This window comes from Schistocerca americana, chromosome 7, assembly GCF_021461395.2.
Source record: "Schistocerca americana isolate TAMUIC-IGC-003095 chromosome 7, iqSchAmer2.1, whole genome shotgun sequence".
NCBI classification, from domain to species: domain Eukaryota; kingdom Metazoa; phylum Arthropoda; class Insecta; order Orthoptera; family Acrididae; genus Schistocerca; species Schistocerca americana.
In genome coordinates, this window is record NC_060125.1 from 547,247,356 (window position 1) to 547,261,255 (window position 13,900).

At 42.4% G+C, this 13,900-nt stretch overlaps 1 protein-coding gene across 3 annotated transcripts in view; it reads left to right on the plus strand.

Moving 5' to 3' along the window:
* The window catches only part of LOC124622508 (mitochondrial mRNA pseudouridine synthase RPUSD3-like), a 133,748-nt gene extending 122,345 nt beyond the window's left edge, over nt 1–11,403 (plus strand). For all 3 annotated transcript variants that reach the window (XM_047148227.1, XM_047148228.1, XM_047148229.1), the window contains exon 5: nt 11,170–11,403. In XM_047148227.1, coding sequence (XP_047004183.1) covers nt 11,170–11,388 — 219 coding nt within the window. In that variant the 3' untranslated portion in view covers nt 11,389–11,403. The remainder of the gene's footprint in view (nt 1–11,169) is intronic.
* The last annotated feature ends 2,497 nt before the right edge of the window (nt 11,404–13,900 follow it).

The window sequence follows — 13,900 nt, forward strand, 5'->3', positions numbered from 1 at the left end:
ACAAAATCGGGTGAAAAGCGTACTGAGCAAACGGGAGTGGATGAGGACTGCCACACAGGCCCACACCACTACCATGAACATAAGTGTTTAATGACCCATCAACAATGTGATCATTAGAGACGGAGTACAAACTCGGTTTAGGGAAGGAAATTGGCCATGCCCTTTCAAAGGAACCATCCCGGCTTGAAACGATTTAGGGAAATCGCAGAAAACCTAAATTAGTATGGCCAGAGACGGGTTTAAACCCCTCCCGAATGTGAGTCCAGTGTGCTAACCACTGCCCCGCTCAGTAAACACACGATTTTGATCAGAATTTGAAACTGCGTTCTCTACCAGCATTCATGGCTATTTTGTGTTATCTTAAAAAGTCTATTTTTGGTGCATGCTTTTGTCTCAATGTTTTGGGCGAAAAACATGAATTTGTCTCAACATGTCACTGTTAAAATTTAAAATTTTTAAATTGTCCTGTAAAGGACTTAACAAAATTATTTTGTTATGGGTCCAATAGGAGGTCTTCGGGAATTTCCGTCCATGACTGATGCTCCAGGTGCAAGAGATCCTTACACCTGATGCTGCAGTTACAGGAAGCATCTGATGTGGACACAAAAACAAAAGTGTCAGGAATAAAACTATATCATCAAATTGAGAGTCACTTTTTTTTTATTTTTATTTATTTTTTTACTGAAACAAGAGGGCTCTCCCATTAATGGTGCAACCTGCAACATAGTGGGCATGACATTCTGTCGGCCATCTACTTTCACGGGAAAGACTAGTTAATCAGACACAACTTTAGTTGTATTGGCTGGAAAAGCTGCTAGATGTGTTGTCTAACCAGAACCAAACTTAGGAATTCTGGTTTAAGGGTATCATTTAACTATATCCATTAGATGGGTCACAAAAAGAATGGATCGCAGTGAAACAGATGTTTCAGCATATACAGCAGTATTGCAAAAAGTAACACAATGAAGTTACGACTATTAAGTGTCACAGGTTTTAGTGCTGTATTGTTTCAACCTACACCTACCTTAAGCAAAGATCTGTACATGGCCACAAACTGGCTGTGCATAAAATACCAATAGATTGTGTTACCAGTAACAAATAAAGATTAGTTAAGATATAGTTAGGATAATTGGTTACCTGGTAAGTGAGACTGAATTATAGGATGTTCAAGAATTTTGTTGTGGGACAAGGATTGTACTGGCTTGGAGGTAATATGTTTCTGTGGGAATAAGAGTTCATTGTTTTAGGATTGTAAGAAGCTGAGAAAAGCCGTTAAACTATAACAGCTTGATGGAATTTCAGCAAGGAGAATCTGCTGGTATTGCAGTATTATGGACACTCCACTGAGCCACTCACTTCACACCCTAGACAGCTGGAAGTCTATGACTCAGGTGCCCTAATTTCCCCATGACCAGCCCACAGCTCTGTTTCGAGTTGAGGTGAAGAAACCAGTATGGTAGCGGAACAAGCACAGTACATACCAGGTGATCAAAAAGTCAGTATAAATTTGAAAACTGAATAAATCACGGAATAATGTAGATAGAGAGGTACAAATTGACACACATGCTTGGAATGACATGGAGTTTTATTAGAACAAAAAAAAAAAAAAAAGTTCAAAAAATGTCCGACAGATGGCGCTTCATCTGATCAGAATAACAATAATTAGCATAACAAAGTAAGAAAGCAAAGATGATGATCTTTACAGGAAATGCTCAATATGTCCACCATCATTCCTCAACAATAGCTGTAGTCGAGGAATAATGTTGTGAACAGCACTGTAAAGCTTGTCCGGAGTTATGGTGAGGCATTGGCATTGGATGTTTTCTTTCAGCATCCCTAGAGATGTCGGTCGATCACAATACACTTGCGACTTCAGGTAACCCCAAAGTCGGTACTCGCATGGACTGAGGTCTGGGGACCTGGGAGGCCAAGCATGACAAAAGTAGCGGCTGAGCACACGATCATCACCAAACAATGCATGCAAGAGATCTTTCACGCGTCTAGCAATATGGGGTGGAGCGCCATCCTGCATAAACATTGTACATTCCAGCAGGTGTTTATCAGCCAGGCTAAGGATGATGTAATTCTGTAACATATCGGCGTACCTCTCACCCGTCACGGTAGCAGTTACAAAACCAGAATCATGCATTTCCTTGAAGAAAAAAGGCCCCATAACAGTAGATGTGGTAAATCCAACCCATACCGTGACTTTCTCGTCGTGCAATGGAATTTCCACGACAGTTGTAGGATTTTCGGTAGCCCAAACTCTGCAGTTGTGGGCGTTGACAGACCCTCGGAGCATGAAATGAGCTTCGTCGGTCCACAACACATTACTCAACCAATCGTCATCTTCCACCATCTTTTTAAATGCCCACTAAATCGCCAGGTAACAGCTCATGATGCCGATAGATTTTATACAGATAGCATCGGAGGGTACGTCTCAGTGCCAACCAAACAGTAGTGTATGGAATGCCGGTGCGACTGCTTGAGCGCTGACTTCCCCGTGCATAGACAAACCCGCTACAGTTTCCATTTCTTCCTGAACTGTCTCAGCAGCTCGGTCAGCCACTACGGTCGGTGTCTGTCGTCTAAACAACCCGTGGCTTCGAACTTTGAAATCATTCTCGCCACATTTGTCAACGAACCTTTACCGGTTCGAATCCCCTTCCTATGGCAATAGGATCATAACGCTCAACTAGCACATTCCCCATTCTGACAATACAGCTTCACTAAAAGCGCCTTTTCAGGTAACGCCAACATGCTGCGACTGCTGGCGCATCTGATTCCTGTGACTGCTGGCGCGTCTGATTCTCTCTCTCTCTCATTACAGCTCCTTTTATACACGATTGTCATGCGCAGTCACTGACGTTTTGCTGCCCAGCGCCATCTGTCGGACATTTTGTGAAGTTTTTTTGGTTCTAATGAAACCCCATGTCATTTCATGCATGTGTGTCAATTTGTACCTCTCTATCTACATTATTCCGTGATTTATTCAGTTTTCAAATTTATACTGACTTTTTGATCACCTGATATATTGAGGAGGACCTGCAGTTAAAGGTGACCCTCGTTCAGGATGTCCTTTGACATCTACCGACAATGCTCATGTCAGGAATGTCAACAAAATTGTGCATGCCAGTCAGAGACTGACTGTTCGAGAGATTGCAGAAGAATGTAAAATTTCAGTCGGATCGTGTCGTGGAATTCTGACACAGCATCTTGGAATACATTATGTTGCCAACAAGTTTGTCCCGAGGCTCATGAATCAAGGTCAGAAAGACCTTCGACTCGCAATCTGTGAAGAGCTTTTGGACTGTGCAAATGAGAATGAGATGTTCCTTAAGAGAATCATAACTGGTGATGATGAGACGTTGGTCTACGGTTATGATGTTGAGGTCAGGGTTCAATCTTCACAATAGGTCGGAAAAATTTCTCCAGGACCAAAAAATGCTCATCAAGTGAGGTCAAAGCCATACTGATAGTTTTCTTTGACTTTCAAATGAATTCATGCCAACAAACTGTTAATTGATGGTACTATCGGGACATGTTAAGATTCCTGCAAGAAAATATGAGAAGGAAATGGCCGGAAATGTGGGAAGACAATTCATGGCTCTTGCATCACAATAAAGCATCTGCACATTCATTCCTGTTGGTGACTGACGACTGCACAAAAAACAAAATCACTGTGCCGCCTCATCCTCCATACCCTCCAGACCTGGCCCCTGCGGACCTTTTTTATTTCGAGAGTTGAAAACCCTGTTGAAAGGGTGAAGATTTGCAACTATAGATGAGATAAGTGCAAATTTGCAGATGGTACTTTGAGCACTCCAGCAAAAAGTGTGCCATGACTGTTTCTGGAAGTGGAAATGGCATTGAGAGCGGTGTATCAATTGTGGATGAGAGTATTTCGATAGAGACCTTGCACAATAATTAAAGATATGTGTAGAAAAATTTTGTAGATAAAGTTCTGAAATTTTTTGAACAGACATTGTATCCCCTTCCAGAAAAAAAGTGAGAATCAATTTCCTCTATGCCAAAATTGAGTTTCAAACCCTTCCATGTGCATACTTCACAGTCGGGTTGGATCGATTTGGGGGAGGAGACCAAACAGTGAGGTCATCAGTCTCATTATACCATTCTTCCTCCAAAACAGTGGCACATTCAGGTAACGATGGTGGAGGTGAATAACAATCAGGTACTCTTCTCTCCAAAGTACACCACAGAGGCTCAATAATATTGAAAGCTGATGACTGGTGGCCAGTGGAGTACTTAGATTCATCCTCTTGCTCACAAAACTTTGTGAACAGGGGCCCTGTCATCTTAGAGCACTGCGTCACCATTGGGGAATAAACATTGCACCATGGGATGGACCCGATTGACCAAAATAGTCACACAATTTTTTGCAGTAATGCAACCGTGCAGAGTAACCATGGGTGGGAGGGGAGGGCGGCAGAAATATACGGCTGCCCAAAATCTAAATTACAGCCATTTTTCACTTTGTATTCTAGGTGTGGGACAGCATACAACAGATGTAAGCCCAGGCAGAAGTTGAAAGCAGTGTGAAACAGGACTCATTGGATCAAATTACATTATTCCATTGCTCCAGTGCAGGTTTTTATGGCTTGTCACCACATTTTCCTGCTGCGGACATTTACATTACTGATGTGGTTTAGGAGTTCCAGCTGTCTCAGCAATTCACAGCTTATAGAGCTCCTTTCATGTTGTTTTGGTGCTGACAGGATTCATGAGTGGGACATTCAGTGCTACAATGAATTTAACAGCCATTATACTCTTCTTTTTTGTCACAATACTCTTCAGTGACTGTCTCGATCCCACAACACACACTTTTGTACTAATGACTTAGTGAATGATGATTTTTCCACTTTCCCTGTATGCTGTATAAATCTTAGATATGGTGCCTCATGGAACGCCACACACTTTGGCTACTTTAGTTACAGCAGCACTCACTAGACGAGCCCCAATAGTTTATCCCTTTTCAAATTCACTAAGCTCTCACATAACAACACAGTTACCAGAATACTTCTTGCGCTTTTAAAAAGGACAACTGCTGAAATTTTAATTTTATTTGATTCTACGGTTCATTTTTAATAATTGTGCATACTTTGTATGTAAAATAAATGCTACATGTACAGTCTGCAGTGCAAGTTCTTGTTAATACTGCCATAGTTGCTGTGACCAAATTCACTAGCTAATACCAATTGAATGTATCTGAAAGCTTTTGTGTTCTGACACAAAGGCAATATGATATTGAAGGTAATTTAGTAATGAATTACTGCAACAGTATCAATGTACGGAAGGCTGAAAATCTGATATGTGACTTTATAAAAGTGGAAACAACTTTAAGAAATGAATAAATAGAAAAAGTAACACACATTATCATCAGCAGCACGTCTTGCGTATTCTGTATAGGTACTCCTTGGGATCATTTATTGACTGCCAGTTTCTATGCATTCACTGTTGATCTTTTGCTCCAGGCTTCTGGAAGTGGCTTCATTATATTGTTTTTATTTTCAACATATGTTAAAGAGGAGACTGAAGTGTATTTACAGTGCGAGAAAGGGTATACTTCATGTACCAGTTTCCAGTGCAATTCTTTTGCACTCATAAATTTGTGTTGATACTTTTGGATTAAAGGATACCACTCACCGAAATGCAGAAGCTGTGATTTGTCGATAGGCAAATACAAAAAGGAACAAAAATTGCTATAGTTTAGTCGCCGTAAGTTGATACCTGACAGTTGAAGTGGGGTGGGTGTGGCAGCTTCATGGAGGTGCCTCTATCAGTAATGGAACATAATTTTGTAAATGTTTCCATGGCAATGCCTCAGTGTTGTCACATATCTTTAGACAGCTACAGTTTTCACCTACAGGCATTAATGCTTCGCAGTTGTAAGCTGGCAACAGCACTATGAACTGTCGGGGATCTACCTATGCTGTCTCGACTGTAGCTTTTATAATCATTTCTTGAGCTAGAATAAAAGGTGCGCGTGCGTACTGTGCCAGTTGGACGCAATGCAAACACTGCATTTCAGCAAGTGGCCTGGGTTGTAAAGCTTTGGAATGTAGCGTGTCATAATGAGTTGCACGATGGGCCAGCAGATGGTGAACTTTGTTCTTCACAGCAGTTTGGTGGTGGTCATTCATCCTGTTGACAGTTGGTTGGTAGTCATATTAATATAACAAGCTGTGCAGTGTTTTTCAGCAGAGATGATGTGACATGCTTGCTTTCACCGGCGGCCCAGCCTCTGATGAAGTAGGATTATCCTGTGACAGGACTGGAGAAGAAAATGGTGGGTGTGTGGAATGGGCAGATCATGCACCCGTCTTCCACACGGGATATGATCCTTGTGGAAAGGGGTTGGGAGTTGCATAGTGGTGGACTAGGTCTTGCACCTGGGTCTTCCTGAGGGATATGATTTTTGGGTGAGTGATGGAAATACTATAATAGGGTGGGAAGGATCTTAGGTAGGAGGTCCCTCATTCCAGGTCATGTTGCTAAGAATATGGCTCGGTTGTTCCAGTCCAAGGTGATGACAGGTATGCTGCTTTTTAGCTGATTCTTGATTCTTGGTGGTGATGGGAGGATTGGGGGTTTGTGAGGATGGGGCATGATTGATTCATTGAGAGAGTACGGGACCAAACAGCGAGGTCATCAGTCCCACGATTTGAAAGGGGGTTGCGTAAGAAAGAGAGTCTGCTAAAAATGAACGGAATCAGTCAGAGGAGTCAAATTGTAAAAGAATGAACATTAAACACACACAGTATAAGCATAAAAGATGAGACCAAATCTAAAAACTGGAAAAAGAGAGGGGGGGGGGGTGTCATGGGGTCACAGAACGTGAAGACTGCTAAAAGAGTCCCAGTCACAACCAACCCACCCCTGCTCCAAGACTAAAGGAGAACCTTGTATCTGGAAATAAAAACCACTTTCACGGAGGAAACAGAGGACCAGGTCAACCATCCGTGGATCGTCCGCTAATGTTAAATTTAAGGAAGCGGGAAGACTATATGCAGCATGAAGGGTCGAAAGAAGGGGACATGCCACCAGTATGTGAGACATCGTCAGTCTGGTGCCACAACTACATTGTGGGGGTGGGTCGTTAAGTAGAAGGAAACAGGGTGAACCAGGTATGGCCAATGCGTAAATGACATAAAACAGTGGACTCATTCCGAGAGGGGTGGAAAAAAGTGCCCCAAACTGCAGTAGACTCCTTGATTGTGCGGAGTTTATTACTATGAGCAGTAGTGCTCCAGATGGCATTCCAATGGTGGGCAGAGAGAGATTTGACGTAGATCCGCATATCCGCAGCTGGAATCGGGAAAGGAAAAGGGGGGGGGGGGGGGTTGGGTTAAGTATCTGCTTCTCTAGCCAAACGGTCAGCCAGTTCATTCACTGGGATTCACACATGACTCGAGATGCAGAGAAAGATGACGGTGGCATGCTCAAGGGCAGAGAGGTGGTCATGGATGGCAGAGACCAAGGGGTAGCATCAATCGATAGCCTGAAGGTTGCTCATGGAGTCGGAACAAATTAAAACACTATGGAGGGAGGCCTGAGAAACAAAAAGGAGGCCCTGTAAATGGCTAGAAGCTCTGCTGTAAATACACTAGATGATACTGGCAACAAATGGTGCTTGAAGCTGGTAGGAGACGTAAAAGCGTATTCCACCTTATCAGTAGTTTTAGAACCATCAGTGTAAAAGACAGTGACAGTGGCATGCTGGAACTCTGCAAGGATGGCACATACAAGACATTGGTAAACCATAGGAGCAACGGAGACCTTAGGATCCTGGAAGAGAGTGACCCTAATCCGTGGTCTAGGCACCATCTAAGGGGAGGTACGGGAGGAAAGACATGGGGCGCAGTCCAGTGAGTGCAGATGGAGATCCCAGCAGAGGGTAATGAGATGCATGCCAACCAGCAATCCCACCTGTGGGCGGGTGTTAGGAGGGAGACATCCCTCATTGGCAAAGAGCACAGGGTATACAGGATGGTCAAGGAACTAGTGAATGGCGACTGCATAAGAAACAAGGAGTTGGCTCTGATGGATGTGTAGAAGGGGAATCCCTACTTCTGTGAGGAGACTGTCAACAGGACTAGTGTGAAAGGCACCAATAGCCAGATGCACCCCACAATGATGGACAGGGTCAAGGAGATTCAAAGTGGAAGGAGCTGCTGAGCCATAAACTTGACTACTATAATCGAGTCTGGACAAAACCAGAGCACGGTAAAGATGGGAAAGAGTGGAACGGTGTGCACCCCAAGATGTGTGAGCCAGGAGGCAGAGACCATTAAGCTTCCGCATGCATGTAGTCTTTAGGTGGCGAATGTGGGGCAGCTATGTCAGCTTGTTATCAAAAATAAGGCCCAAGAAACGGGACTGCATTACTACATCAAGGAGCTGGTTGCCTAAGTAAAGTTCTGGATCAGGGTGTACTGTGGGTCAACGAGGAGGAAAACTGGAAGCCATGGGCAGTGGCCCACATAGAGGCACGTCAGATGGCGCCTTGGAGCTGGCGCTCAGCAGACGCCATCGAGTGGAAGCTGCATCAGAGGCAAAAATCGTCAACATACAATGCCGGGGCAACTAAAATGTGATGGTACCAAGCCATGTCACATGCCTTATGTAGGTCAAAGAACACTGCAACAAGGTGCTGGCAGTGAGTTAAAGCCTGTCGGATGACCGATTCCAATTGGAGTAAATGGTCAGTTGGAGATTGCTCTTCCCGGAAGCCACACTGATATGGTGACAAAAGGCCCCGAGATTCAAGTACCCAACATAATCTGGAGTTGACCATCCTTTCAAGCAGTTTACAAAGCACATTTGTAAGGCTAACAGGGTGGTAGCTGTCGAGAGACGTTGGGATTTTCCTGGGCTTAAGGACGGGGATAACTATACTGTCTTGCCATTGTGACGGAAAATCACCCGTGAGCCAGATGTGATTGAAGACCCTGAGGAGCTGTTGCCTATGGGGAACAGCCAAGTGTTGAATCATCTGATTGTGAGTGGAGTCTGGCCCTGTGGCTGTGTCTCGTGAAGAGCTAAGAGCCTGTTCCAGTTCCCATTCAGTGAAAGGAGCATTGTAGGGCTCAGTGTGGTGTGGTGCGGGACGAAATGGGAAAGGGGGGGGGGGGGGGGGGGGTCTGTTCCACTCTGCGTTTCTGAGGATGGGGCATGGGAAATCTCTTGCTGAGGGGGAGGGGGAGTGGGAGTAATGCCTGTCTGTGAGGGTCCTCTTGAGACTTTCAGCATTACTAGCACTGTGCATCCTGCCAGCACCATGTAGGGGCAAAGGAAAGGAAAGGTAAGGTAGGTGTGTGTGTGTGTGTGTGTGTGTGTGTGTGTGTGTGTGTGTGTGTGTGTCTGTCTGTCTTAACTTCTCTATAGCATTTATAAATTTGTCTTCAGTATAACAACATGACATGTTCTCCTGTATTTTACAATGAATTGAAGGTTTGTTTCATCCCCCAAACAAGCACTGACTCACTTCTGCACTTCACTGTTGAAATTATGGTACATTTTTTGATTGCAGTTTTGTGAGCACTGAAATAATATGTTTGAAATAGAAAGAATTTTTTTTCCATGAGCAACTGAGTTATTTGGTATTTTGTCTTACTGATGATAGAAGGACCTTTACATTTCTTCGACGTGCTTAGCCCTTCTGACTTTGAAAGTCAGCATGGGTTTCGAAAAAGACGATCGTGTGAAACTCAACTTGCGTTATTCGTGGATGAGACTCAGAGGGCCATAGACACGGGTTCCCAGGTGGATGCCGTGTTTCTTGACTTCCGGAAGGTGTTTGATACAGTTCCCCACAGTCATTGAATGAACAAAGTGAGAGCATATGGACTATCAGACCAATTGTGTGATTGGATTAAAGAGTTCCTAGATAACAGAATGCAGCACGTCATTCTCAATGGAGAGCAGTCTTCCAAAGTAAGAGTGATTTCAGCTGTGCCATAGGGGAGTGTCGTGGGACCGTTGCTATTCACAATATACATAAAAGACCTTGTGGATAACATGGTAAGTTCACCGAGGCTTTTTGTGGATGATGCTGTGTTGTAACAATGGTAAATTGTACTGGAATGCAGGAGGATCTGCAACGAATTGACGCATGGTGCAGGGAATGGCAATTTAATCTCAATGTAGATAAGTGTAATGTGCTGCAAATACATAGAAAGAAAGATCCTTTATCATTTAGCTACAATATAGCAGGTCAGCAACTGGAAGCAGTTAATTCCATAAATTATCTGGGAGTAGGCATTAGGAGTGATTTAAAATGGAATGACCATATAAAATTAATCGTCGGTAAAGCAGCCAGTGGAAGACTCTGCAAGAGAGACGCTCAGTAGCTCGGTACGGGCTTTTGTTGAAGTTTGAAGAACATACCTTCACCGAGGAGTCAAGCAGTATATTGCTCCCTCCTATGTATATCTCGCAAAGAGACCACGAGGATAAAATCAGAGATTAGAACCCACACAGAGGCATACCGACAATCTTTCTTTCCATGAACAATACGAGACTGGAATAGAAGGGAGAACCGATAGAGGTACTCAAGGTACCTTCCGCCACACACCGTCAGGTGGCTTGTGGAGTATGGATGTAGATGTAGATGAAAATTTCATTAAATGAAAAAGCAAAAATAAAATGTGATTTTTTCTGAATACCACCCAGACTGGGTTTACTTCTATGTATTTTTGTAAATAAGCTGTTCCCATGTTAGCTTAGAGCAATTCTCTTCTGGCAGATCAACGAAAAATAGATGCGACTACAGCTTGTGACTGTTCACGATGCGGCTGGGTAATAGGCAGCTTAACCCGAAAGCTGCACTCATACGGAGTAATTCTTGTAGTAACATTTATTGGATACCCAATCAAGAGGGGGACCCAAAATTCAACACTCTTGGAAAAACAAGATCCCACCCCCTAGTTTCAGGTCAGTGACTTACACTGACCAGTTTCCTTAACAGTGTTATGCTCGTATGTAGGCCTACATTGTGCCACCAGAGAATACAGTGAAAGATTGTGTAAATTGGCAATCTCTTAGGATGAAAATTGTATAATTTTTAATGAAAGCCTGTTCTTACTATCACAGGCAACAAGAATTTAGTATCAGAACAATGTATAACAAGATTTTTATTTTCTTTTTCAGAGGTTAAGTAAACAGTTAGTTGCTGCCCTGGAGCTAAAACCTGGTGAAGATCTGATTATACCAGCACACATTCACTTTAAAAGCTTGATTTTAAGAAGTTATGAAGGCAAAAACAATGATCTGATAATTGATGCCCCTCCTCCAGACTATTTTTTGTGGTCTTGTAAAAAATTAATGCTAGAGAGAGCATGTACAAGCAAAATAAATTTTACAATATAACATCTTGCAAAAATTTATTTCTTAACTGTACAGTGCTACTGTTTTAGCATTAGATTCATGTGCTTAATACACATAAGAATCACATCAATAATGTCTTACAATTCTTTCATCCTCTGTGAACTAACATAGCTGAACACAGTTTCTGCTTTTTGTAACTAATGTGAGAGAACATGTTTCCCCTTCAGAATTCTCCTCATTAGAATCTTACGTCCTTCCAGTGTAGACATGCGTGTCCTCCAACCATGTATTTTGATTCTTTTAGTTTCTTTGGGCCGTGGGAAATTATTTCTTACTTTGCAGCGGATCTGAGTGACAACTCCTGAAGGAGGATGCAAAAGGGAAGGTGCATTTATTGAATGCATAAATGCATATTGGACAGTAGTCATTGGGTAAAACATGTTAGCAGCATTTCTTGTGCAGCTCCTGAAACCAAAAATTAATGTTACAAAATGCTTCAAAAAGAAAGAAAAAGTAAAATTACATTCTGAACTGCTGTATATATTTCTAATTGTCATGAGAATTTAAATACAATTATATTTTCAAACAGTAGTTACTCAAAGGAGAAATGCATGCAGCTAGATTTATGCAAATGTTCACTCAATAACGACAATACATAGTTGATGTGTAAATCCCCTTCAGCCTCACAGTAGGACATCCAAGATAAAGTGCAAGAAGTAAAATATCCAAAACGTTTGAGGCAGATGATAATCATAGTTCACAGCACACTCCAGACTCCATAATACACTGTATGATAGTTAAATATTTACAACAGGATCACTTTATATAATTTACTCCATTTGGTAATTACACCTGAACTACTTTCAGTGAAGAATTGTTAAAGTTTCGCCAGATCTGAGGGCTTATTCATAGAACTCTCAAGAATGATGCTAGGAAAGTAAGTGAAAAACTTAGCATGACAATACTACTGTCCAGTCAAAATATTTTGTAATTTAATGTTGAAAACTAAAATGTTTAAAGAGTTTGGCACTGGTAACTCTACACTGTTGACGATGATTAAAAACAGATCAAATGACAGAGGTGTTAGAGGCAAAGAGAGAATTTGTAAGAATGGCTAAACAAGAGGTTGTAGAAAGATTCAAATAACGCAGGTCTCAGAGCGAGATTTGAAACTTTCCCTGCGTACAGATTGTTCCATAAAATTTCTGGTGAACTACCAGATGTCTGCAACTTGCTGCCATGATATTTCGGCACAGAGTCTTTCGGCCATCCTCGTGTGATTACTGATAGTAAAGGCACTGAGCTTACATTTGTGAGACCCCACCTGCACATGCGCAGTGTGTCTAGTCAGTGTCGCGCATGCACAGTTTGTCTGCAAGTATGTGTGCTGCGTCGTGCCCTCCATTGTGAAAGCTGCCACCACTGATATCAGACAGATTGTCTTCACACGGCAAATGTTGCCACCTACACAGAGCATAAAGTTTTTCTATGACAAGATCTCGTGCAGAATTTAACTGGAAACTGCCATCTAAATTAATAAGGTACTCAGGCAGTCTTATTTCCATTGATTCGCTGATGCTGGAACTCCAGAGGTTTGGCGTGGAGAAGGTGAGTATACCGCTGATGTTCTACAGTGCATTCCTGCCCTGTGCATATCATTTGTCCTATGTAAGATTTGCCGCATTCACATAGAATTCTTTGAACACCTGCCTTGCACAACTCTAAGTAGTCTTTAACAGATCCCAATAGTACCGAGATTTTAGGAGGAGGACGAAAAACTGTTTAACTTTGCCCCTTCTTAATATTCTGCCTATTTTGGCTGAAATCCAATATATGGTAACTACTGTACCATCTTTGATGCTGGTAATCTGCAAATGGAACTGGACCACCCACAAACTGTGTTCCAGAACAATGGATATTCATCACAACAAGTACAGGGAATGCTACAGATGTACAAACGACAAGACAAACAAGAGGATGAGGTCTTCAAAACGACTGCCTAGTTACCATATGTTTGAAATATTTCATCTCAAAATAGGCATAATATTAAGAAGACAAAGTTAAAGCAGTCTTCCGTCCTCCTCCTAAGATCTCGGAGCTATTGGGATTTATTAAAGACTACTTAGAGTTGCACAAGGCATATGTTTACAGAATTTGATGTGAATGTGCAAATCTTACATAGGAAAAAATGACACACACAGTGCAGGAATGCATCATAGAACATCAGTGGTATACTTGTCTCATCTAAGCCAATAAGTCCGCTATTGCATATGTCAAACTTTTGAAGCTCCATTATCAATGAATCAGTGGAAATACAATTGCCTGAATCCCTTATTAATCAAAACGGCAGTTTCCTGTTAAATGCTGCATGGAATTCTGTCATAGAAAAACTTTGTGCTCTGCACAGGCAGCATCGTTGCCATGTGAAGACATTCTATCTGATATTAGTGAAGCCAGCTTTCATAACGGAGAGTGCTCAATGCCGCAAACAGACTTGCAGGCAAACAGTGCATGCGCCACGCCAACTGGGCACACCACGCATGTGCTGGCAGGG